Source organism: Perca fluviatilis, chromosome 4 (genome assembly GCF_010015445.1).
Source record: "Perca fluviatilis chromosome 4, GENO_Pfluv_1.0, whole genome shotgun sequence".
In the NCBI taxonomy this organism is placed as follows: domain Eukaryota; kingdom Metazoa; phylum Chordata; class Actinopteri; order Perciformes; family Percidae; genus Perca; species Perca fluviatilis.
This window is the reverse complement of record NC_053115.1, coordinates 44,672,429-44,696,779: the sequence shown is the minus strand read 5'-3', so window position 1 is coordinate 44,696,779 and position 24,351 is coordinate 44,672,429. Positions and strand designations below refer to the sequence as shown.

General features: G+C 46.0%; 1 protein-coding gene across 6 annotated transcripts in view; it reads right to left on the bottom strand.

The window, feature by feature from the left end:
* ralgapb (Ral GTPase activating protein non-catalytic subunit beta) overlaps positions 1-24,351 on the bottom strand; it is a 38,364-nt gene that overhangs the window by 12,173 nt on the left and 1,840 nt on the right. For 5 of the 6 annotated variants that reach the window (XM_039798363.1, XM_039798362.1, XM_039798366.1 and 2 more), the window contains exons 3-20: positions 21,535-21,737; positions 20,693-20,859; positions 20,426-20,609; positions 14,547-14,678; positions 14,230-14,372; positions 14,031-14,081; positions 13,607-13,651; positions 12,995-13,042; positions 10,256-10,404; positions 8,190-8,343; positions 7,883-8,006; positions 6,755-6,922; positions 5,801-5,915; positions 5,062-5,197; positions 4,895-4,956; positions 3,835-4,186; positions 3,098-3,225; positions 2,541-2,723 (exon numbers count right to left, since the gene is read on the bottom strand). In XM_039798363.1, the coding sequence (XP_039654297.1) occupies positions 2,541-2,723; positions 3,098-3,225; positions 3,835-4,186; positions 4,895-4,956; positions 5,062-5,197; positions 5,801-5,915; positions 6,755-6,922; positions 7,883-8,006; positions 8,190-8,343; positions 10,256-10,404; positions 12,995-13,042; positions 13,607-13,651; positions 14,031-14,081; positions 14,230-14,372; positions 14,547-14,678; positions 20,426-20,609; positions 20,693-20,859; positions 21,535-21,737 (2,544 nt within the window). The remainder of the gene's footprint in view (positions 1-2,540; positions 2,724-3,097; positions 3,226-3,834; positions 4,187-4,894; positions 4,957-5,061; positions 5,198-5,800; positions 5,916-6,754; positions 6,923-7,882; positions 8,007-8,189; positions 8,344-10,255; positions 10,405-12,994; positions 13,043-13,606; positions 13,652-14,030; positions 14,082-14,229; positions 14,373-14,546; positions 14,679-20,425; positions 20,610-20,692; positions 20,860-21,534; positions 21,738-24,351) is intronic. The other variant, XM_039798367.1, reaches the window with a different exon arrangement.

The window sequence follows — 24,351 nt, the reverse complement described above, 5'->3', positions numbered from 1 at the left end:
GTTACCTGTCTGTATGTCAGTTACCAGTTAGTGTGTTAATTACCTGTCTGTAGCCTATGTCAGTTGCCAGTTAGTTTGTTAGTTACCTGTCTGTATGTTAGTTACCTGTCTGTGTGTTAGTTACCTGTCTGTCTGTGTGTTATTTACCTGTCTGTATGTTAGTTACCTGTCTGTATGTTAGTTACCTGTCTGTGTTAGTTACCTGTCTGTATGTTAGTTACCTGTCTGTTTGTTAGTTACCTGTCTGTATGTTAGTTACCTGTCTGTGTGTTACCTGTTTGTGTTAGTTACCTGTCTGTGTGTTAGTTACCTGTCTGTCTGTGTGTTACCTGTCTGTGTGTTAGTTACCTGTCTGTCTGTGTGTTACCTGTCTGTGTGTTAGTTACCTGTCTGTCTGTGTGTTACCTGTCTGTGTGTTACCTGTCTGTGTTTTAGTTACCTGTCTGTATGTTAGTTACCTGTCTGTGTGTTAGTTACCTGGTGGTCGAGCACGGCAGGATGCTGTGTTAGCCAGACGTTGAGACAGTAGAAAGCAGCGACGATGATGGAGTGTTAGTTACCTGTCTGTGTGTTACCTGTCTGAGTGTTAGTTACCTGTCTGTGTGTTACCTGTCTGTGTGTTACCTGTCTGTGTGTTAGTTACCTGTCTGTGTGTTAGTTACCTGTCTGTATGTTAGTTACCTGTCTGTATGTTAGTTACCTGTCTGTGTGTTAGTTACCTGTCTGTGTGTTAGTTACCTGTCTGTACGTTAGTTACCTGTCTGTGTTTTAGTTACCTGTCTGTGTGTTAGTTACCTGGTGGTCGAGCACGGCAGGATGCTGTGTTAGCCAGACGTTGAGACAGTAGAAAGCAGCGACGATGATGGAGTGTTAGTTACCTGTCTGTGTGTTAGTTACCTGTCTGTGTGTTACCTGTCTGTGTGTTAGTTACCTGTCTGTATGTTAGTTACCTGTCTGTGTGTTAGTTACCTGGTGGTCGAGCACGGCAGGATGCTGTGTTAGCCAGACGTTGAGACAGTAGAAAGCAGCGACGATGATGGAGTGTTAGTTACCTGTCTGTGTGTTAGTTACCTGTCTGTGTGTTAGTTACCTGTCTGTATGTTAGTTACCTGTGGTGTTAGTTACCTGTAGGTCTGTGGTGTTAGTTACCTGTGGGGTCAGCACGGCAGATGCTGTGTTAGCCAGACGTTGAGACAGTAGAAGCAGCGACGATGATGGAGTGTTAGTTACCTGTCTGTGTGTTAGTTACCTGTCTGTGTGTTAAGTTACCTGTCTGTGTGTTAGTTACCTGGTGGTCGACGCGGCAGGATGCTGTTAGCCAGACGTTGAGACAGTAGAAAGCAGCACGATGATGGAGTGTTAGTTACCTGTCTGTGTGTTAGTTACCTGTCTGTGTGTTTAGTTACCTGGTACAGTTGAAAGCACGGCAGGATGCTGTGTTAGCCAGACGTTGAGACAGTAGAAGCGACGATGATGGAGTGTTAGTTACCTGTCTGTGTGTTAGTTACCTGTCTGTGTGTTAGTTACCTGTCTGTATGTTAGTTACCTGTCTGTGTGTTAGTTACCTGTCTGTCGTGTTAGTTACCTGGTGGGTCGAAAGCAGCGCAGGATGCTGTGTTAGCCAGACGTTGAGACAGTAGAAAGCAGCGACGATGATGGAGTGTTAGTTACCTGTCTGTGTGTTAGTTACCTGTCTGTGTGTTAGTATACCTGTCTGTATGTTATTCCTTTTGTGTTAGTTACCTGTCTGTGTGTTTAGTTACCTGTCTGTGTTGGTTTACCTGTCTGTATGTTATTACTGTCTGTGTGTTTTGTCTGTGTGTTATTGTTTTGTTACCTGTCTTATGTTAGTTCTGTCTGTGTGTTAGTAGGTCGAGCACGGCAGGATGCTGTGTTAGCCAGACGTTGAGACAGTAGAAAGCAGCGACGATGATGGAGTGTTAGTTACCTGTCTGTGTGTTAGTTACCTGTCTGTGTGTTAGTTACCTGTCTGTATGTTAGTTACCTGTCTGTGTGTTAGTTACCTGTCTGTGTGTTAGTTACCTGGTGGTCGAGCACGGCAGGATGCTGTGTTAGCCAGACGTTGAGACAGTAGAAAGCAGCGACGATGATGGAGTGTTAGTTACCTGTCTGTGTGTTAGTTACCTGTCTGTGTGTTAGTTACCTGTCTGTATGTTAGTTACCTGTCTGTGTGTTAGTTACCTGTCTGTGTGTTAGTTACCTGGTGGTCGAGCACGGCAGGATGCTGTGTTAGCCAGACGTTGAGACAGTAGAAAGCAGCGACGATGATGGAGTGTTAGTTACCTGTCTGTGTGTTAGTTACCTGTCTGTGTGTTAGTTACCTGTCTGTGTGTTACCTGTCTGTGTGTTAGTTACCTGTCTGTATGTTAGTTACCTGTCTGTGTGTTAGTTACCTGGTGGTCGAGCACGGCAGGATGCTGTGTTGTTGCATTGTGTTAGTTACCTGTCTGTGTGTTAGTTACCTGTCTGTATGTTAGTTACCTGTCTGTGTGTTAGTTACCTGTCTGTGTGTTAGTTACCTGGTGGTCGAGCACGGCAGGATGCTGTGTTAGCCAGACGTTGAGACAGTAGAAAGCAGCGACGATGATGGAGTGCAGATCTCTGGAGTGGAGAGGAGGAGGACGACTGCACAGAAACACGATGTAACTACAGACTGAAGAGAGAGCTCGCCTGCTCTCGCTCTCCTCCACACTCACCTCCACCTGCAACAACAACAACAACAACACACCTTTCCTTACTTCAAAACCTAGCATTCAAGACACGACTAGTTTAAGGTAAAAAACTAATCAGAATGAAGCGACTAACGTTTCTGACTAAACAAAGAAAAGACTAGAAACCAGAAGTTCTAACACAGATTATCAAGAGAACTCTTTATATTTGTTGAACACCATATTTTTAAATATTGTTTTAAATTTAAAACACAATGCAACATTTGAGCAACACATTTTTAATTCTGTTTCATAAGTTAAACCTACGATATAAACATGGTTTGTTTCTTTATACATTCTGTGTGTGTGTGTGTGTGTGTGTGTGTGTGTGTGTGTGTGTGTGTGTGTGTGTGTGTGTGTGTATCCACCTTTGCCAGTCCTCCCAGTACTTCCAATGCAGACAGACAAACTGCAGAGTCATTCCTCCACTGAGCCATCAGACGCTGAGTCAGCAGACGGACAAGCTGAACCCACAGGATCTCTGCTGACCGGATGCCTGGTTACCAAGGTAACACAAGCACGCACATATACATACACACACACATACACACACACTAGGAGTTACAAAAATGTTGAAAAATGTGATATAAAAACCTAAAGTGACAAAAATTTTAGAAAAGCCACAACATCAGAAAAAGTGGAAAAAACATTTTTAAAAACAGCAAAAAGATTAGAAAAAGCAACAAAAAGAACGTTTGAAAAAGCTATGGAGTTCAGTGAGAGAAATATTTGTGGCTGTGTTTCAGTTGTTAAAATAGTGAAGTGATATACGATCAGGAGCCTGCACAGGGAGGTTATTCTGAAAATGTATCCGATGCTGTAGCCCTCCACTTCCTGCTGGCCTGTTTAACTCACCACAGCGCCATCACAAATAGACCTGGAAATTGTTTGTGTCATAGTGGAGAGCCCCAGAGCAGCGCAGATGTGCAGGTGTAATGTAGGGGTAATGGTGTCTAGTCATGTCTAACTGGGTTCATTGAGGATTCAATAAATTGATTTGGGACGGTTTGGAATCTTTTTGTTGCACTCTTACAGTATGTGTAATTTCCCGAGGAGTGAATGCCTACTAGGATATAAGCACATACAGTAAAACTTAATTAACTACCGGTTCCACTGGTTCCACTGGTTCCACTAGCTCCACTGGTTCCTCTGGTTCCACTGGGTCCACTGTGTCCTCTGGTTCCACTGGGTCCAATTGGTCCTCTGGTTACACTGTGTCCACTGTGTCCTCTGGTTCCACTGGTTCCACTGGGTCCACTGAGTCCACTCTGTCCTCTGGTTCCACTGTGTCCACTCGGTCCTCTGGTTCCACTGGTTCCACTGGGTCCACTGAGTCCACTCTGTCCTCTGGTTCCACTGTGTCCACTCGGTCCTCTGGTTCCACTGGTTCCACTGGTTCCACTGGTTTCCCCGGTTGATATGGGTCTACTGGCTCCATCTTGCCAGGACTCAGTTTGCTGGAAACCAGGAAGATAGAAATAAGGAAGAGTCATACATCAGACCTTTGTGTCACTTGCATTGAAGTTAACATGGCGGGTGAATGAGAGGAAAATGTTTATGTGAAAAAAGGTAGAAAGGCGCTTTTTAATGCAGTTCATTCACCATAAATGCAGTCCAACAGAAAACCTAAAAGCTGAACTTAAAGAATCATCCTGTAGAGCAGACATCCTGTTATCTGATCCTATATATATATATATATATATATATTAACTGTTCTCCAACTGTCTTTATCATTCTGTAACCAGAACACAACGAATGTTGATAAGTTTCTCTCCTGACACCTAAAGAGAGGCAGAAACTGTCTGATGTTACTATTTAATAATGTACAGTAAGATAGGAATTTAGTGTAAAATGATTACTGATCTTGAAACCGGTTTTAGCTCACAGAATGAATTTTGATTTCTGCAGTAACGAACTTTTGCTGCATCGATAGACCCGTCCAGTCAGAGAGACTGATGGGAAATTTCAGGAGAGTTTCAGTAGAGTTGAAAGAAAGTTTAAGGAGAGTTTCAGTAGATTTGAAGGAGAGTTTAAGGAGAGTTTAAGGAGAGTTTCAGTAGATTTGAAGGAGAGTTTAAGGAGAGTTTAAGGAGAGTTTCAGTAGATTTGAAGGAGAGTTTAAGGAGAGTTTCAGTAGTGTGTAAGGAGAGGTTAAGGAGACTTACCTGCTGAGTTTGTCCTGCAGCCTCGAACAGAGCTGAGTCCTGAATCAGATTCAACATGGCCGCTACACAAAACAGAAAAAGCGGCAGATCTTTTTATTTATTAATCGAAGTCGGAAGATTTTAGAAAACAGTTGTTAAATTGATGAGTGAATGAATGAATAACTGACCGAGTAGAATCTGAGTGTTGGTGGTGTCAGTCTCCGTCTGCAGAGCTCCAATCAGAATGCTGCGGAGGCGGGGCTTCAGAGACAGGAAGTTACCTGCTGTGACATCATCACCACTGAACTTCCCGTCCAATAACACCTGAGCAAACACACAGCAGGCATAAATGGCTGAATTAATGTACCTGTGGGTGCCAGACTGCAGGTGTGTGTCAGTGTTTAAAGTCCAGTTCAGACCAAAGATTTGTGATGAGATTAAACCGTTTCAGGAAAGGTTTCAGCGGTCTGAAGCGGTCTGAAGCGGTCTGGAGCGGTCTGGAGCGGCCCGTCTCAGCTCGACTCGAACCAGCTGATGGTGTCGCTGGGAATCAGCTGGTCAAGGCTCCAGCTCGACAACAACAAAGCAGAGAATCAGAGTTTTCTGTTTCATAAAACTGTGTTTTTTTCTGTTTCATCTCTACTAGAAATACAGCTGTAGCAAGTATCTCACTATCACAGTCCTCATTCATATTTAAGATGCTACAAATAATTTCCAGCTACGAAAAAACCTGAAAAGTCTGAAGTTGGAACTGAACTCCAGAGAATGGTTTCTATGGCGATGATACACCGTTTCGTCTGATTGGTGGAAACCTGTCAGCTTTCAGAATGCTGCAGACTGGAGACTTGCAGGGAGACTAAAGTTTACACTCTTCTCGTCACAGCTCTTTGGTCTGAAGTGGACTTTACAGGGTGAACAGAAGCTGACCTCTGATTGGACGGATCCTAACTGCAGGGGGAGGGGCAGCAGGGACAGCAGGACCAAGATGGACGCTCGCCGTAAATCCACCGGTCTCACAAAACTCTTAAACCTTAACAGCTCTCTGGTCGAGAGACACAAATAGAAACAGACAGACAGACAGACAGACAGACAGACAGACAGACAGACAGACAGGCAGGCAGACAGACAGACAGACAGGCAGAGAGTGTTGAAGTAGTGAAAGTATGAATGTCTACAGTAGTGATACCAGCATCCACAGTGACTGTAATTACAGACAGACAGACAGACAGACATAGAGAGAGAGAGACAGACATACAGACATACATAGAGAGAGACAGACAGGTTAGACAGACAGACAGACATAGAGAGAGACAGACAGGTTAGACAGACAGACAGACATAGAGAGAGAGAAGGAGACAGACAGACAGACAGACAGTGTTGAAGTACTGAAAGTATTAATGTCCACAGTAGTGATACCAGCATCCACAGTCACTGTAATTACAGACAGACAGACAGGCATAGAGAGAGACAGACAGGCTAGACAGACAGACAAGTTAGACAGACAGTCTAGAGTAGTATTACTAGCATCCACAGTGACTGTAATTACAGACAGACAGACAGGCATAGACTCTCTCTATGCCTGTCTGTCTGTCTGTAATTACAGAGAGAGAGAGACAGACAGACAGACAGACATAGAGAGAGAGACAGACAGACAGAGAGGCTAGACAGACAGACAGAGTCTAGAGTAGTATTACTAGCATCCACAGTGACTGTAATTAGAGACAGACAGACAGGCATAGAGAGAGACAGACAGACAGACAGGTTAGACGGACAGACATAGAGAGAGACAGACAAACAGACAGACATAGAGAGAGAGAGAGACAGACAGACAGACAGAGTCTAGAGTAGTATTAGTTTTTTTAGTTTCTGCAGAACGTTTACCTGTCGAGCAGCACGCTCTCCACAGCAAACAGGAAGCAGGGGAACAGCAAGTTGACTCCTCTCAGGTCGCAGCAGAACAGGCAGGTGGAGTTCATTAGGATGGAGGCCAGTACCGGAGGACACGCCTCCTCCGACACCTGGACACCCCTCAGCAGAACCAGGTAGAACCTGAGGAAGGTTTACACACAGACAGAACAGCAACTATCACCAGATCATACAGGAACACAGAGAGGGCTGTAGCTGGACAGTAGCACTGTGTGATTCATCAAAAGAAATCTAAACCGAAATTCTGAACCTCCAACCGATGGTTATTTCGGTACCAACAGGCAGCGTCAGATGGCCGCCCACCCAGAGTCAGGTTCAGTCTGAGGTTTCTGTCTGTTTAAAGGAAGTTTTTCCTCGCTGCTGTCGCACCAAATGCTTGGTCTTGGGGGAATGTGTCTCTGTAAATTATAGTGTGGTCTAGACCTACTGTATCTGTAAAGTGTCCCGAAAACTTCTGTTATGATTTGACACTATATATAAAATTGAATATATATAGTATATAGTAGTATATATATATATATATATATATATATATATATATATATATATATATACATGCTAAAGAAAAGCACAGCATCCGGCATCTGGACACATTTTGGCTTCAGTAAAGATGAGACAGAAGGAGTAAGTCTAGCCGACAAAGTTGACCGTCATGCAGCGACGACAGTTAAAGTTAGACATCAAAATGAGTAGTTGAAATTAGAAAAAAAGATTGTGGTTTGGGTTAAAACAGAGGTCCCCCCCTGTGGCCGGGTTGGCTCAGTTGGTAGAGCAGGCGCACATATACTGAGAGGTTTGTGCCTCGACGCAGAGGTCTAGGGTTCAAGTTCGACCTGTGATGATTTCCTGCATGTCTTCCCTCTCTCTCTCTCTCTCTCTCTCTTTCTGTCTCTCCCCTTTCGCACCTAGCTGTCCTGTCCACTAAAGGCGGAAAAAGATCAAAAAAGTAATCTAAAAAAAAAACAGGACACGTTAAAAATAATAAAATAAATCATTTATTTAGGTTGCAAAGAATTTAAGTTATTTATTTTCTACTTTTTTAGGAAACTTGGCAGGTAGACAGCCAGAGAGATGGACGTGTACCTGGACAGGTAGACGGACAGGATGTCCTCTGCGGTTTTCTTACAGGAGAAGATTCTGCAGAGCATCCCACACGCCTCGGCTCGACCGGCCGCCCACCGCTCTGACATCACAGTGACATCACCGGCTGGCAAAGACAAAAAGAGACAAGAACAGTATCTTTCTTTCTTGTTTCTTTGTATTTAAAAAGCCTTTCTAACATCGAGGCCAGGGGATTAGAGATTTCTAACCCATGTAAAATCATGCTTTTAATTAGTTTGCACTGTCCCTTGAATTAAAAAAGTTTAGAAGCAGTGTGTATGACACAGACCAGAGTCTCTGTGGATCAGAGCAGCATCAAACAGCCATCCGCCGAACAGGTGGAGTAGGGAGTCCACGTTACACCTGAGGGGGGACGGGGGGGGTCGGTGGGAGGATGGGGGAGGATGGGTGGAAGACTTCCAGTGATGGGGGGAGGAAGATGTCTGAGAGGAGAGAAGAAGGAAGCTCATAAAAGACAACAGACTGCACCGGAGACTTTATAAGATGACAGAGCCTGTACGGAGTGAGCAGCAAGGAAACTTTAACTTTAAGGCTACATCTCCACCACGACGCTAGGAATATCTTCTGCTACGTTTCTCCCTCTCATTCCCTCTGCTCTGGTGTTTCCCCCTCTCATTCCCTCTGCTCTGGTGTTTCCCCCTTTCATTCCCCCTGCTCTGGTGTTTCCCCTCTCCTTCCCCTGCTCTGGTGTTTCCCCCCTCATTCCCTCTGCTCTGGTGTTTCCCCTTTCATTTCCCCTCTGCTCTGGTGTTTCCCCCATCATTCCCCATTATCTGGTGTTTTTCCCTCTCATTCCCCCTGCTCACGCGTTTCCCCTCTCATTCCCCCTGCTCTGGTGTTTCCCCCTCTCATTCCCCCTGCTCTGGCGTTTCCTCCTCTCATTCCCCCCTGCTCTGGTGTTTCCCCTCTCAATTCCCCCTGCTCGCGTTTCCCCTCTCATTCCCCCTGCTCTGGCGTTTCCTCCTCTCATTCCCCCTGCTCTGGTGTTTCCCCTCTCATTCCCCCTGCTCTGGCGTTTCCCCTCTCATTCCCCCCTGCTCTGGTGTTTCCCCCTCTCATTCCCCCTGCTCTTGCGTTTCCCCTCTCATTCCCCTGCTCTGGTGTTTCCCCTCTCATTTCCCCCTGCTCGCGTTTCCTCCTCTCATTCCCCCTGCTCTGGTGTTTCCCCTCTCATTCCCCCTGCTCTGGCGTTTCCCCCTCTCATTCCCCCTGCTCTGGTGTTTCCTCCTCTCATTCCCCCTGCTCTGGCGTTTCCCCCTCTCATTCCCCCTGCTCTGGTGTTTCCCCCTCTCATTCCCCCTGCTCTGGCATTTCCGAGCCCATAAACCGGAGACCTACAAAGCTCTAAATGGTCAGGCACCATCATATCTTGAAGAGCTCTTAGTACCTTATTGTCCTAGTAGAGCACTACGCTCCCAGAATGCAGAGCTACTTGTGGTTCCTAGAGTCTCTAAAAGTAGACTGGGGGCCAGAGCCTTCAGCTATCAGGCTCCTCTCCTATGGAACCAGCTTCCAGTCTGGGTTTGGGAGGCAGACACCGTCACCCCATTTAAGAGTAAACTTAAAGCGCTCCTCTTCGATAAAGCTTATCGTTAGGGAGGAGGAGTTGCAGCGTTTGCCTAGACCGGCGGGGGAGGGTGTATAGCTTCAGACACGGCACCCCTTCTCTTCTCTGCATTGCTTCATAGTCGTCAGATTTATCTGCCAGTTCTATAAGGGTTGGTAGATAAATGTTATAGTTTTAGACTGCAGGGGGACTTCCTTTGACACACTGAGCTCCTCTCCTCTCTCTTTCCATCTGTGTGCTTCCATGTCTCAGAAATGCTTGTTACTAACTTTGCTCTGGGGAGCTTATTCCTCGAAGTCCTTGGGCCCTATTTTAACGATCTGAAACGCAAGTATCAAACGTGAAACACAAGTAGCAAATTCTGTGTGCTGAGATGTAAAACAAATTTAAATTATCATTTATTCCAACATCTATCAAGCTGCTCAATTCCAACAGTAAATCTTAGCACAACAGAGCAAAGTGCACCTTAATTCTCACATACACTTTTTTTAGATGTTGTATTGTCTGTACAGTCATATATGTCCTTTCACGTCCCAAGATGTTATCTTATGTCGATTTTATCTTGATTTTATGTCAATTTTAGAATGGGTTCTCTGTTACATGTTTGTGTTGTGAAGCAACAAAGGCCCACGACAAATTCCCCTCGGTGACCATAAAATTTATTCTATTTTATTCTAACAAAGAGACTTTAAATTAAAACAGAGAGACTTTAAACGAACACAGAGAGACTAAACTCAGAGGTAGACAGTCATGTTTCAGGGTCGTACCGTGGGAGGTTTGCTGGTTGCCTTGGAAACATTGACAGGTTTCAGTCGTGTGTTGTGTAAAGTTGAAGTGGTGGAGGGGGGGTTACTGGGCACGCTCAGTATGTTCACCGGGATGGGTGGGGCGCTGCCAGAACGAGGTCGAGAAATACCTGAGGAGACGGAGAACAGGTTCAGATTCTTCAAATCAAACCACCAATCAAATCTGGGTAAGGGGGGGGCAGTGCAGCCAGAGCCAATTGCACCTGACTGCAGTACGCAGATAGGGGTTGGGCTAAATGTGGGTGGAGATAAACTTTTGAGTCTGCGTGGGCGCCACCTACGGACAGAGTGGCGTAAAACCCACGTTGTAGAATGTAGAATAACGTTTATAATATAACTAGTGCAGAGCCCGTCTGGCCTCTGGTATTGCTGCTTGTAGAATTCATCAAAACCAAAGAAGGACCCCAAACCACCTAATATGCAACTCCACTGTATAGCCTACTACTGACTTACAGTGTAGGGTACTTCTACATCAGAGGAAGACGTTGTACTACTGTATTTACCTGACAGAGACTCAGAGATTTAGAATGTAATCACAAAATATCAGACAGTAATCAGACATTAGCGTCATGGACTCATGGCAGTGCCCTACCCACCCGGCCCGTTATGAACGCTAATCAGCACATATCTGCGTTCATCAACCACCAGAACCGGACCGTGTGTGTGCGCAGAGAGAGAGAGAGAAAGAGAGAGAGAAAGAGAGAGAGAGAGAGAGAGAGAGAGAGAGAGAGAGAGAGAGAGAGGGAGAGACGGTGTTTTCTTGTGTCGGATCGTTAACAAATTTAACATTCCAGCAGAGGTGTTCATTTTCATACAGGTTTAGTGGCTTGACGGTTAACGGTGAAGTAGGAGATTTGATTCGCGGAGTTATTTTGGCAACTTAATTAACCCGACCCAGGGGGAGTGTGATGAAAACTGATGTATCTGCCTGGTTCAACTCTTGAGATTTTCTCGCATTGCACCACTATGTGAAGGAATAATCTCCAAGATTAGGCTACGTTATGTTCTGTCAGCTCACAGCAATTTAATACAATAGCAGGAAAAGAGCCCCCCCGCTGTTCTAAAGCGTTCTGCTTGTGGTGTCTGCTGATGTGCAGGTTACCTTCCCCCCAAACACGGACACACACATATACAGATACGTCTCGCTTTATAAAATAAATAGCCTGCCTATAAGTGACATCACGCTCTGTCTGCACTTGTTGTCTGTAGCTGGTTGTGCTTTCCATGTGTGGGATTCTGAAACCTCCTTAAATTCGGGAATTGTCGTTTGTTTATTCAAAGTCAAAGACAGTCCAAGTAGTGCTACTTTGCACATTTTTGTTGGTCTGAGGTCCGCTGCTCTCTGTCTCTGGTCCTCAGGGTGAGAGGGGGAGTGGCCAGCGGCTAGAACGGCAAAAGCCAATGTGTGCTTCTTTTACCGATATATATTTAACAATATCTTTTGCATAGATATATATATATATATATATATATATTTATAATAAATAATGATATTTGAATTATGAAAAAAAGGAAAAGAAGAAGGGTTGGGTTTAGGAAAAGAAGAACGGGGAAAGCAAATGTGACTCGTGGGAAACGAGCCCCACCTCTAAGCCCCAGTAAGTGGCTCTAAGCCTGGGTTAACATGCTCCAGGCCCCTCATGCTCCCTCCCAAGCCCCAGTTAGGGCCTCTATGACTGGGTGTTGACCTCCAGGGCCCTCAGCCTCACCTCTAAGCCCCAGTAAGTGTCTCTAAGCCTGGGTTAACATGCTCCAGGACCCTCATGCTCCCTCCCAAGCCCCAGTTAGGGCCTCTATGGCTGGGTGTTGACCTCCAGGGCCCTCAGCCTCACCTCTAAACCCCAGTAAGTGGCTCTAAGCCTGGGTTAACATGCTCCAGGACCCTCATGCTCGGTTGGGTTAAGGAAAAGAAGAACGGGGAAAGCAAACGGGGAAAGCAAACGGCACACGCGGGAAACGATCTCTGGTCTCCGGGGTGAAAGTCTTGTGTTTTTCCCTCAGACACACACATTCCTCTTACGGTTGCTATTGGGCAAGTGTGCAGAGTCAAACGTTTAGCTCCACCAACGTTGAGCCACTCCTCGATCTGCGTACTGCAGACAGGGCTCACTCGCCAGAGCGCACCGGCACAATGCTCCGCCTCGTGCAGAGAGTGGTTTCTATCTCATTGGTGGAAATAGGCAGCTTTCAGAATGCTGCAGAACGGAGACTTGCAAGGAGACAAAGGTTTACACTCGTCTCGTCACGAATCTTTGGTCTGAACTGGACTTAGGGTGTGTTGAATGATTCCTGATGTCAACTTATGCATCAAGTAACATGCAAGAAAACATTCCACCTTAAAAGTTGCCGGTAGCTGCCAGTGGCAGCCTTTGAGCTGCACAGTAAATTAAATTATTTTTCTCAATATATAGCTGAGTTAACTAGTTAGATAGTTGACTTATATATGTTAACATGCCACCGTAGGGAGTGTGGTTACATAACCTTCCAAACGAGACGTAATTTAACGTCATGTTCTCTGCGGTACCTAAACAAAACACTACAGCCTTGGGTGGGAAAGCAGGTGGGCAGGGTTTTCTGTAAGAGGGGACGGTGGGCGTGGCCTACCGCATGGTGGTGATGGGCGGGGCTTCTAGTAGAATGGGTGGGCGGGGCTTCATATATGATGGGTAGGCGAGGCTTAGCATATGGGGCAGGGCTTACCGTAGGGGGGGAGTCGGTCTTTAAACGGGCTCCTGGCCACAGCAACACCTGTGAGGGGACGAGTTGGAAAACAAATTCCACATAAGACTGAAGGTTCAGTTTGGATCACTGTTACATTGAATTAACCTTTAATTTACCAGTTATTTTAACAAATATCAGACTGGCTTTAACACAGGTGTCATGAATCACTCACTCGTTCACCACTCCCTACTAACCATGTAGGGAGATCATCGGTACAATGAAAAACCCTTAGAACACTACACGCAGAGCCAAATTAAATGGAAAGATTACTCGAGGCATGCTGCATTTTTTGGGCCTTCTCCAAATAGATACCTTTACTGTACAGTATATGTAGAAGTAGGTCTATAGTGTGGTCTAGACCTACTCTATCTGCAAAATGTAATGAGATAACTCCTGTTAGGACTTAAACTATGAATAAAATTGAATTGAATTGAAACGCGTGGCACCTTCTCTCGAACGTTGCCGCAATGCTCCCAGAATGCATTGCTGCTTACAGAGACAACGAGTGGGAAGCATGTAAATGAGGCTGACTGTGGACACGGACCATTCTTGATCAGAATGACATGATCAGTTTATTTTAATCTGAATTACCGAGAGAAGGCAGCCGGTCTCTGAAATGGATCCTCGGTGTAACTCCTGGAGAAACAAAGCAGCAACAATTGAATATATCGAATATACTGAATGAAAGCCTGAATATCTTGAATGAAAGTCTGAATATACTGAATGAAAGCCTGACTATATTGAATGAAAGTCTGAATATACTGAATGAAAGTCTGAATATACTGAATGGAAGCCTGAATATATTGAATGAAAGTCTGAATATACTGAATGGAAGCCTGAATATATTGAATGAAAGTCTGAATATATTGAATGAAAGGAATGTTATATATTCAATATATTCAGACATTCATAATGTATAATGTGTGTGTAGTGTGTATAATGTGTGTATAGTGTGTGTCTGTGTAGTGTGTATAATGTGTGTGTAGTGTGTGTAATGTGTGTGTAGTGTGTGTACCAGTGCTTGGCAGCTGCTGCTCTGTTGATTCTTTGTTGACTACAGTCACACCTGCAGAAACACAAAAGACGTAGGTTTGGTTTCATTTCATTTTTATAATATGCTTTCCGAACTAATGTTAGTGTAATTAAAAAACTAAATGAAACGCTGTATAAGTTGCTGTTGCTTTGTAAGCTATTCTTATATAAGGTCAGTGTACCCAGGAAGGCGTCGACCATCGTGCCGACTCCTTTCATGGCTCTGAAGAAGATGTTCGGCAGCCGGCCGCCTCCTCGCATCGCCTCCTCGGGGAGGGAAGGAGTTGAGCCAGCAGCCACGGGTCGACTGAGGTCCACCAGATTACTGAAAGAGAAATACTGACATCAGGAGACTCAAACTGAAATATTTATGAGAATCGCCCCGAGATGCTGAAGGCTGTGGACGTGATTGGTAGTTTGCATTTATAAAAAGGGGGACCGGAGAGTGTGCTCCAACTTTGTGTGTGTGTGTGTGTTACCTGTAGGTAGAGGGTGTTACCTGAGCAGGTGCAGGAACCTGAACCAGGTCTGGGGGACTCGCTGGTCGTCCATGTCTGCCGGGATCAGAGAAGCATCTTCATCTGGGACTTTTAAGTGAGGGAAGGATGGACCGAAGCTCAACACTAACAACCTAAACAACAACAACAATGACATGTGATGATGGTCTGAACTACAGGAAGAAGAGTTCTCCACTTTCATCTAAGCAGCAACTTCGGGGTCTGAAACGTGACGCCAAAGCTGAAGCTCCTTAAAGCTGTATTCTCTCTAACTTCCAGCAGGGGGAGACTCCTTAAAGCTGCATTCTCTCTAACTTCCAGCAGGGGGGAGACTCCTTAAAGCTGCATTCTCTCTAACTTCCAGCAGGGGGAGACTTCTTAAAGCTGCATTCTCTCTAACTTCCAGCAGGGGGGAGACTCCTTAAAGCTGCATTCTCTCTAACTTCCAGCAGGGGAGACTTCTTAAAGCTGCATTCTCTCTAACTTCCAGCAGGGGGAGACTCCTTAAAGCTGCATTCTCTCTAACTTCCAGCAGGGGGGAGACTTCTTAAAGCTGCATTCTCTCTAACTTCCAGCAGGGGGAGACTCCTTAAAGCTGTATTCTCTCTAACTTCCAGCAGGGGGAGTCTTCTTAAAGCTGCATTCTCTCTAACTTCCAGCAGGGGGAGCCTCCTTAAAGCTGCATTCTCTCTAACTTCCAGCAGGGGGAGACTCCTTAAAGCTGTATTCTCTCTAACTTCCAGCAGGGGGCGACTCCTTAAAGCTGTATTCTCTCTAACTTCCAGCAGGGGAGACTCCTTAAAGCTGTATTCTCTCTAACTTCCAGCAGGGGGAGACGCCTTAAAGCTGTATTCTCTCTAACTTCCAGCAGGGGGAGACTCCTTAAAGCTGCATTCTCTCTAACTTCCAGCAGGGGAGACTCCTTAAAGCTGCATTCTCTCTAACTTCCAGCAGGGGAGACTCCTTAAAGCTGTATTCTCTCTAACTTCCAGCAGGGGAGACGTTAAAGCTGTATTCTCTCTAACTTCCAGCAGGGGGGAGACTCCTTAAAGCTGCATTCTCTCTAACTTCCAGCAGGGGGAGACTCCTTAAAGCTGCATTCTCTCTAACTTCCAGCAAGGGGAGACTTCTTAAAGCTGTATTCTCTCTAACTTCCAGCAGGGGAGACTCCTTAAAGCTGTATTCTCTCTAACTTCCAGCAGGGAGAGACGCCTTAAAGCTGCATTCTCTCTAACTTCCAGCAAGGGGAGATTTCTTAAAGCTGTATTCTCTCTAACTTCCAGCAGGGGGAGACGCCTTAAAGCTGTATTCTCTCTAACTTCCAGCAGGGGGGGACTCCTTAAAGCTGTATTCTCTCTAACTTCCAGCAGGGGGAGACTCCTTAAAGCTGTATTCTCTCTAACTTCCAGCAGGGGAGACTTAAAGCTGTATTCTCTCTAACTTCCAGCAGGGGAGACTCCTTAAAGCTGCATTCTCTCTAACTTCCAGCAGGGGAGACTCCTTAAAGCTGCATTCTCTCTAACTTCCAGCAAGGGGAGACTTCTTAAAGCTGTATTCTCTCTAACTTCCAGCAGGAGAGGCCTTTAAAGCTGCATTCTCTCTAACTTCCAGCAAGGGAGATTTCTTAAAGCTGTATTCTCTCTAACTTCCAGCAGGGGAGACGCCTTTAAAGCTGTATTCTCTCTAACTTCCAGCCGGGAGACTCCTTAAAGCTGCATTCTCTCTAACTTCCAGCAGGGGAGACTCCTTAAAGCTGCATTCTCTCTAACTTCCAGCAGGGGAGACTCCTTAAAGCTGAATTCTCTCTAACTTCCAGCGGGGGAGACTCCTTAAAGCTGCATTCTCTCTAACTTCCAGCAGGGGAGACTCCTTAAAGCTGCATTCTCTCTAACTTCCAGCAGGGGAGACTCCTTAAAGCTGCATTCTCTCTAACTTCCAGCAGGGGCTACTCCTTAAAGCTGTATTCTCTCTAACTACCAGCAGGGGAGCCTCCTTAAAGCTGTATTCTCTCTAACTTCCAGCAGGGGGAGACTTCTTAAAGCTGTATTCTCTCTAACTTCCAGCAGGGGGGAGACTCCTTAAAGCTGTATTCTCTCTAACTTCCAGCAGGGGGAGACTTCTTAAAGCTGTATTCTCTCTAACTTCCAGCAGGGGGAGACTCCTTAAAGCTGCATTCTCTCTAACTTCCAGCAAGGGGCGACTCCTTAACGCTGTATTCTCTCTAACTTCCAGCAGGGGAGACTCCTTAAAGCTGTATTCTCTCTAACTTCCAGCAGGGGAGACTCCTTAAAGCTGTATTCTCTCTAACTTCCAGCAGGGGAGACTTCTTAAAGCTGCATTCTCTCTAACTTCCAGCAGGGGAGACTCCTTAAAGGTGTATTCTCTCTAACTTCCAGCAGGGGGAGACTTCTTAAAGCTGCATTCTCTCTAACTTCCAGCAGGGGGAGACTCCTTTAAAGCTGTATTCTCTCTAACTTCCAGCAGGGGAGACTCCTTAAAGCTGTATTCTCTCTTACCTCGCAGGGGAGACTCCTTAAAGCTGCATTCTCTCTAACTTTCAGCAGGGGAGACTCCTTAAAGCTGCATTCTCTCTAACTTCCAGCAGGGGAGACTCCTTAAAGCTGTATTCTCTCTAACTTCCAGCAGGGGAGACTCCTTAAAGCTGCATTCTCTCTAACTTCCAGCAGGGGAGACTCCTTAAAGCTGCATTCTCTCTAACTTCCAGCAGGGGAGACTCCTTAAAGCTGCATTCTCTCTAACTTCCAGCAGGGGAGACTCCTTAAAGCTGTATTCTCTCTAACTTCCAGCAGGGGAGACTCCTTAAAGCTGTATTCTCTCTAACTTCCAGCAGGGGCTACCTTAAAGCTGTATTCTCTCTAACTTCCAGCAGGGGAGACTCCTTAAAGCTGTATTCTCTCTAACTTCCAGCAGGGGAGACGCCTTAAAGCTGTATTCTCTCTAACTTCCAGCAGGGGAGACTCCTTAAAGCTGCATTCTCTCTAACTTCCAGCAGGGGAGACTCCTTAAAGCTGCATTCTCTCTAACTTCCAGCGGGGGAGACTCCTTAAAGCTGTATTCTCTCTAACTTCCAGCAGGGGAGACGCTTTAAAGCTGTATTCTCTTAACTTCCAGCAGGGAGGGAGACTCCTTAAAGCTGCATTCTCTCTAACTTCCAGCAGGGGAGACTCCTTAAAGCTGTATTCTCTCTAACTTCCAGCAGGGGTGACTCCTTAAAGCTGTATTCTCTCTAACTACCAGCAGGGGGAGACTCCTTAAAGCTGAATTCTCTCTAACTTCCAGCAGGGGGGAGACTCCTTAAAGCTGCATTCTCTCTAACTTCCAGCAGGGGGAGACTCCTTAAAGCTGCATTCTCTCTAACTTCCAGCAAGGGGAGACTTCTTAAAGCTGTATTCTCTCTAACTTCCAGCAGGGGGGAGACTCCTTAAAGCTGCATTCTCTCTAACTTCCAGCAAGGGGAGATTTCTTAAAGCTGTATTCTCTCTAACTTCCAGCAGGGGGGAGACTCCTTAAAGCTGCATTCTCTCTAACTTCCAGCAGGGGGAGACTCCTTAAAGCTGCATTCTCTCTAACTTCCAGCAGGGGGAGACTCCTTAAAGCTGAATTCTCTCTAACTTCCAGCAGGGGGGAGACTCCTTAAAGCTGCATTCTCTCTAACTTCCAGCAGGGGAGACTCCTTAAAGCTGCATTCTCTCTAACTTCCAGCAGGGGGGAGACTCCTTAAAGCTGAATTCTCTCTAACTTCCAGCAGGGGGGAGACTCCTTAAAGCTGCATTCTCTCTAACTTCCAGCGGGGGAGACTCCTTAAAGCTGCATTCTCTCTAACTTCCAGCAGGGGGGAGACTCCTTAAAGCTGTATTCTCTCTAACTTCCAGCAGGGAGAGACGCCTTAAAGCTGCATTCTCTCTAACTTCCAGCAAGGGAGATTTCTTAAAGCTGTATTCTCTCTAACTTCCAGCAGGGGAGACTCCTTAAAGCTGCATTCTCTCTAACTTCCAGCAGGGGAGACTCCTTAAAGCTGCATTCTCTCTAACTTCCAGCGGGGAGACTCCTTAAAGCTGAATTCTCTCTAACTTCCAGCAGGGGGGAGACTCCTTAAAGCTGCATTCTCTCTAACTTCCAGCAGGGGGAGACTCCTTAAAGCTGCATTCTCTCTAACTTCCAGCAAGGGGCGACTCCTTAACGCTGTATTCTCTCTAACTTCCAGCAGGGGGGAGACTCCTTAAAGCTGCATTCTCTCTAACTTCCAGCAAGGGGAGACTCCTTAAAGCTGCATTCTCTCTAACTTCCAGCAAGGGGAGACTCCTTAAAGCAGCATTCTCTCTAACTTCCAGCAGGGGAGACTCCTTAAAAAGCTGCATTCTCTCTAACTTCCAGCAGGGGAGACTCCTTAAAGCTGCATTCTCTCTAACTTCCAGCAGGGGAGACTCCTTAAAGCTGAATTCTCTCTAACTTCCAGCAGGGGGAGACTCCTTAAAGCTGCATTTTCTCTAACTTCCAGCAGGGGAGACTCCTTAAAGCTGCATTCTCTCTAACTTCCAGCAAGGGGCGACTCCTTAACGCTGTATTCTCTCTAACTTCCAGCAGGGGGGAGACTCCTTAAAGCTGCATTCTCTCTAACTTCCAGCAAGGGGAGACTCCTTAAAGCTGCATTCTCTCTAACTTCCAGCAAGGGGAGACTCCTTAAAGCAGCATTCTCTCTAACTTCCAGCAGGGGGGAGACTCCTTAAAGCTGCATTCTCTCTAACTTCCAGCAAGGGGAGACTCCTTAAAGCAGCATTCTCTCTAACTTCCAGCAGGGGGGAGACTCCTTAAAGCTGCATTCTCTCTAACTTCCAGCAGGGGGAGACTCCTTAAAGCTGCATTCTCTCTAACTTCCAGCAGGGGGAGACTCCTTAAAGCTGTATTCTCTCTAACTACCAGCAGGGGAGACTCCTTAAAGCTGTATTCTCTCTAACTTCCAGCAGGGGGGAGACTCCTTAAAGCTGCATTCTCTCTAACTTCCAGCAGGGGGAGACTCCTTAAAGCTGCATTCTCTCTAACTTCCAGCAGGGGGAGACTCCTTAAAGCTGCATTCTCTCTAACTTCCAGCAGGGGGAGACTCCTTAAAGCTGTATTCTCTGTAAAGTCTATGGGAAAATGAGTCTAATTCTCTCGAAGTTATTACCTCAGTAAACATTTTCGTGTGTGTGTGTGTGTGTGTGTGTGTGTGTGTGTGTGTGTGCAGTGTTGGTCATCTTACTTTAACAAAGTAATTAGTTACAAATTATTTCTCCCAAAAAGTAATTGAGTTAGTAACTCAGTTACCACATTGTAAAAGTAATTAGTTACTCAGCAAAGTAACTGTGACGTTATTTTTTATGTTCTATAACGCTATTACGTTCTATAACATCTTTAACATCAAACATAAAGTGCATGTGACATAAACATTCGTGCCTTTAATATCAAAGAGCGAGAAGTAGTGCCGGTACTTCCAGTTCGAGAACGCTACCTTTGAATTTCGCTGGCTCGTCGCCATTGTCGCTGTCTTGTGTTTAGTGGTAGTCAGAGCGTGCAGTGAGACAGCGTGAGCAGGGCATCTGCCCACCCAGCCAATCACCATCATCATCGCATTTACAACAGCGTCATCACCCCCCTCCCCCCCTCCCCCCCTCCCCCGCTCTCTCCAGGCAGCTGAGGTGGAGCCAAAGCCTGACACCTCTCACTTCATTCAACCAAATTGTAGTAACTTGTCACTTTACATTCTCAGTAACGATAACGGCGTTGCAACGATGGGAAAAGTAATTAATTAGATTACTCTGTTACTGAAAAAATAACACCGTTATACTTAAACGCTGTTACTCCCAACACTGCGTGTGTGTACCTGGAGGTCAGGGCGACCATGACTCGGCTCCACTGCTCCACCACAGCCGGCTGATGTCTCCAGCTGCTCAACATCTGTCTGGCCGTCTGCCACAGAGAGTGAGACGGGAAACACCGAGAGCAAGACAGCAACCAGACCTCAAACAGTACTGCCATCGACAGGTGAGACAGCTGCTCCAACACATCTGCAGAGAGACAGACAGGTGACAGACAGAAAGGTGACAGACAGACAGACAGACAGACGAGCACATCACAGGGGAGTGTTTACCTGTGGTTGTGGGTGGAGCCAGCATGTTGTGGTTGATGCGCAGCAGGAAGTGAAGCAGCGTCTCCCAGGTGTCTCCACTCATCACAGCGCTCTCTCTGGCCAACAACTGAACTGCAAGCAACACCTGTTGACAGAGAGACAGGTAGACGGGACTCGCCTGCTCGGACCTGGGGGAGGGGGGAGAATTAAACTAGTTTATTGATAAATAGAAAATGTATTTCAAAGCAGAAAACGTTACACTTCATAAGGTTTGTATGGGTTAGGTCCAGACTGAGTTGCAGTTTGGTCGGGAGAAGCGCTGTCCTAAAGGATCACTGGACCTCTTTAGGCTACATTTCCATCACTACATTTTGGTTTTTAAGTGTTTGAGTTTGGAGCCCAAAGTGATCTCTGTGCTCCAAGTGTTTTTATCTCCAGTAGAAGAACTAATCTCTGTTTAAACTAACACGCCCAAACCTCATATCTCATCAACATCCTGGTATACTGGACATAAACAGGAGGCAGCTTGGAGGCTCCGCCCACTGCTGGTAGTTACCATGGTAACGTTAGTAGCTTTAAGTCTCAGAGAACGAGACGTCGTGACCGATAAGACCCAATCAGGAGGAGACACGTTGGCGTCAGTGTCGGTGTTGCCAAAGGTGAAGGGAAACGCCAGAGCAGGGGGAATGAGAGGGGGAAACACCAGAGCAGGGGGAATGAGAGGGGGAAACGTCAGAGCAGGGGGAAACGCAGCAGATATTCATTTTTAAACCAAAATGTAGCAGTGGAGATGTAGCCTCAGATTCTGTTAATAATCGCAGCTGGAGTAAAGAGTTGAGCTGTCTGACAGAGGTTCAGCCTACCTGGACAGGAAGAGGCCGCCCAGGTGTCGCAGGATCTTCTGGGTGTACAGGTTGGGCTCTCTGCTGATTGGTGGAGGGAAGGAGTCTCTCGGGGAAACCAGGGCCATCAGCCAATCAGTGTAGACATCTACGCAGAGCTGCACGGTGTCTCCGTCCAATGGGAGAGTCAAGCCGTAACACAACACCTCCATCGTCCACTTCACCTGGAAACACACACTCAACCAGTCAGTATGTACAGCATAGCTATAGTATATAAGTAGCTAATAATAGCATAGCACTTGGCCATATGCTAACAGTCGTTAGCTAACAGGCCGTAACCAGGTGAGTTTTCATAGTGGCTGGTGGTTTTAACCACGTTAATCTGAAGACATGTGTTTCCAAGGTTTGAACAACATGTCAAATGTTCAACTACAGGGGGAACACACTGGACTGTGTTTATTCTAACATCGCTAAAGCATACAGAGCCCTTTCCCTGCCACACCTTGGACAGTCACCTTGGATGATCACCTTTCACTGTTTTTAACCCAAACCTACAGCCCCGTTATAAAGAAACACCAACCCCCTGTTAAAACAGCTCAAACCTGGCCAGAGGGAGCATTCAGCTGCAGCACTGCTTTCAGCACAGTGCATCACTGGCTGAGGGACAGCATTAATTCACCCCAGCTGGCCACTGCTGGCCACTCATTTACCCTGCAGACAAGAGGTCAAACGAGTCCTGAAAGCTGTGAATGTCCAGTAGGCGGCAGGCCCAGATGGGATGCCAGGGAGGGTTCTCAGAGATTGGGCTCAACAGCTCGCAGAGGTTTTCACTAACATCCTTAATCTCTCCCTGATCTCTCTGAACGACTATAGACCGGTCACACTGACACCCATCATTTCAAAGTGCTTTGAAAGACTAGTTATGGGACACCTCTCCCCTGCCTTAGACCAGCACCGGTATGCACACCGGTAGGGCAAACAGTTCCACTGAGGACGGCATAAATGCAGCCCTGCATACTGCACTGATGTACCTGGAGCTGAAGGGAACATGTTAGGATGCTGTTTGTGGATTACAGCTCTGCTTTTAATGCTATTGTCCCCAGCAGGCTGGTCAGATAACTACAGCACCTTGGTCTCAGTGACCAGCTGTGTTTGTAGAATAAAGAATTTCTTAACAACTGTCCACACGTTTACATGCAGTTTAAAAAAACAACTATATTCGGGTTAAGGTAATCCCCAGATTTCTCAAACGCCATGTAAACACTATACCCCGGTTAAAATCTGAGTCATCATAACTCGGTTAACAGAGGTAGAGAACTCCTTCAGTAACCGAGGGATTCCTGCATCTGTACACCTTAACAGGGCTATGATCGGTTTAAGCATCAGCGCATCCTTCAACTGCCCCTCCCCACTCTCCTGGAGTGGTTTTTGAACCAGACATACTCCGTCAGCGCTGTGAGTCGTAGTCGTTGCTATGATACCATACGACAAAACAGCATTGTCAGAATCAGCGGGACGTAGCCGGACATTGCAGGGAAAGAAGAAACATAAGGACTCCGGGGAGTTAACTCCCCAGAGCTAGGTTAGTAACAAGCTTTTCTGGGACAGGATGCACATAAAATTAGATTATATGATAGGTAAATCTGATGACTACGAAGAGAAGCAGAGAAAAGCAGGGGTGCTGTGTCTGTAGCTATACACCCTGCCCCTCCGGGCTAGGCGTACACTGCAACTCCTCACTCCTTAACTAGAAGCTTTATCAAAGAGGAGGTAGCGAAGTTAGCTTGCTAACTCCACCCGACACTGGTTACACATAACGTTACAATGAGCTGAACAAGATGTCGTCTGGCTGGAACACTGTGCGTTCCTACACTGTGACAAGAGTGTATTTGTTTGTTTATTTAGGATCCTCATTAGCTCCTGCATTTCATATTATCTATTTTTTCATATTATTCATTATTTATTTCATATTCATCATATATAAAATAATTATTAAGGTGGTTAATGAAACAATAAGTTGTTACATTTGACAAATTTAGTGATCAGTCTGTGTAATGTTGATATAGATTAACCGGAAGAAAAAGCATTGTGCTTTGGCAGATCGCCACCTAGTGTACCGGAGGTGGACTTACTTCTCCCCATTTTTCCCTATACGGGGAGAACTGGCATCACCCGGTTACTCACTTAACTAATGTTACTGCTGTGCATCTAAACACAGTGAGTAAGACTCAGCCCCCACATCTCCTTGAGCCTGACCCTCAGTACAGGTGCTCAGCCCGCCCTCTACACACATGACTGCACACCTACATACACCACAAATTCAATGATAACATTTGCAGACGACACCACAATGGTGGGACTTATCTCGACCGGCGTACAGAGACGAGGCCTGCAAATTAACGGAATGGTGTGCGGTGAATAACCTGTTGCTAAACACCAAAAAGACAAAAGGAGCTTATTATTGATTTCAGACGGCAACAGGAAGAGCACAAGCCACTCAAAAGAGGAGAGGAGAGGGTCCGCAGGTCTCTGTGCCACAGCAGAGACTGCAGGTTTGGTAAAGACAGTACTCACTAACCCTTTCACCATAGGGCCTCAAAATGCTGCACCTCCAGACTGAGGAATAGCTTTAATCCCACAGCCATACACAAACCCCCCAATCCTCCTCCCTCCCTCCACTACCACAATATTTGACATTGGTTGCTAATGTTACTTAATTCTTTGAATGTGTTAAACTAAAACTCTTCTGCTCCTCAACACAGATCAGAGAGCAGGTGAATGATTTCTGACTCAACTGTTGATCAAACACTCAACACGCTTACATATCAACACCTGAGA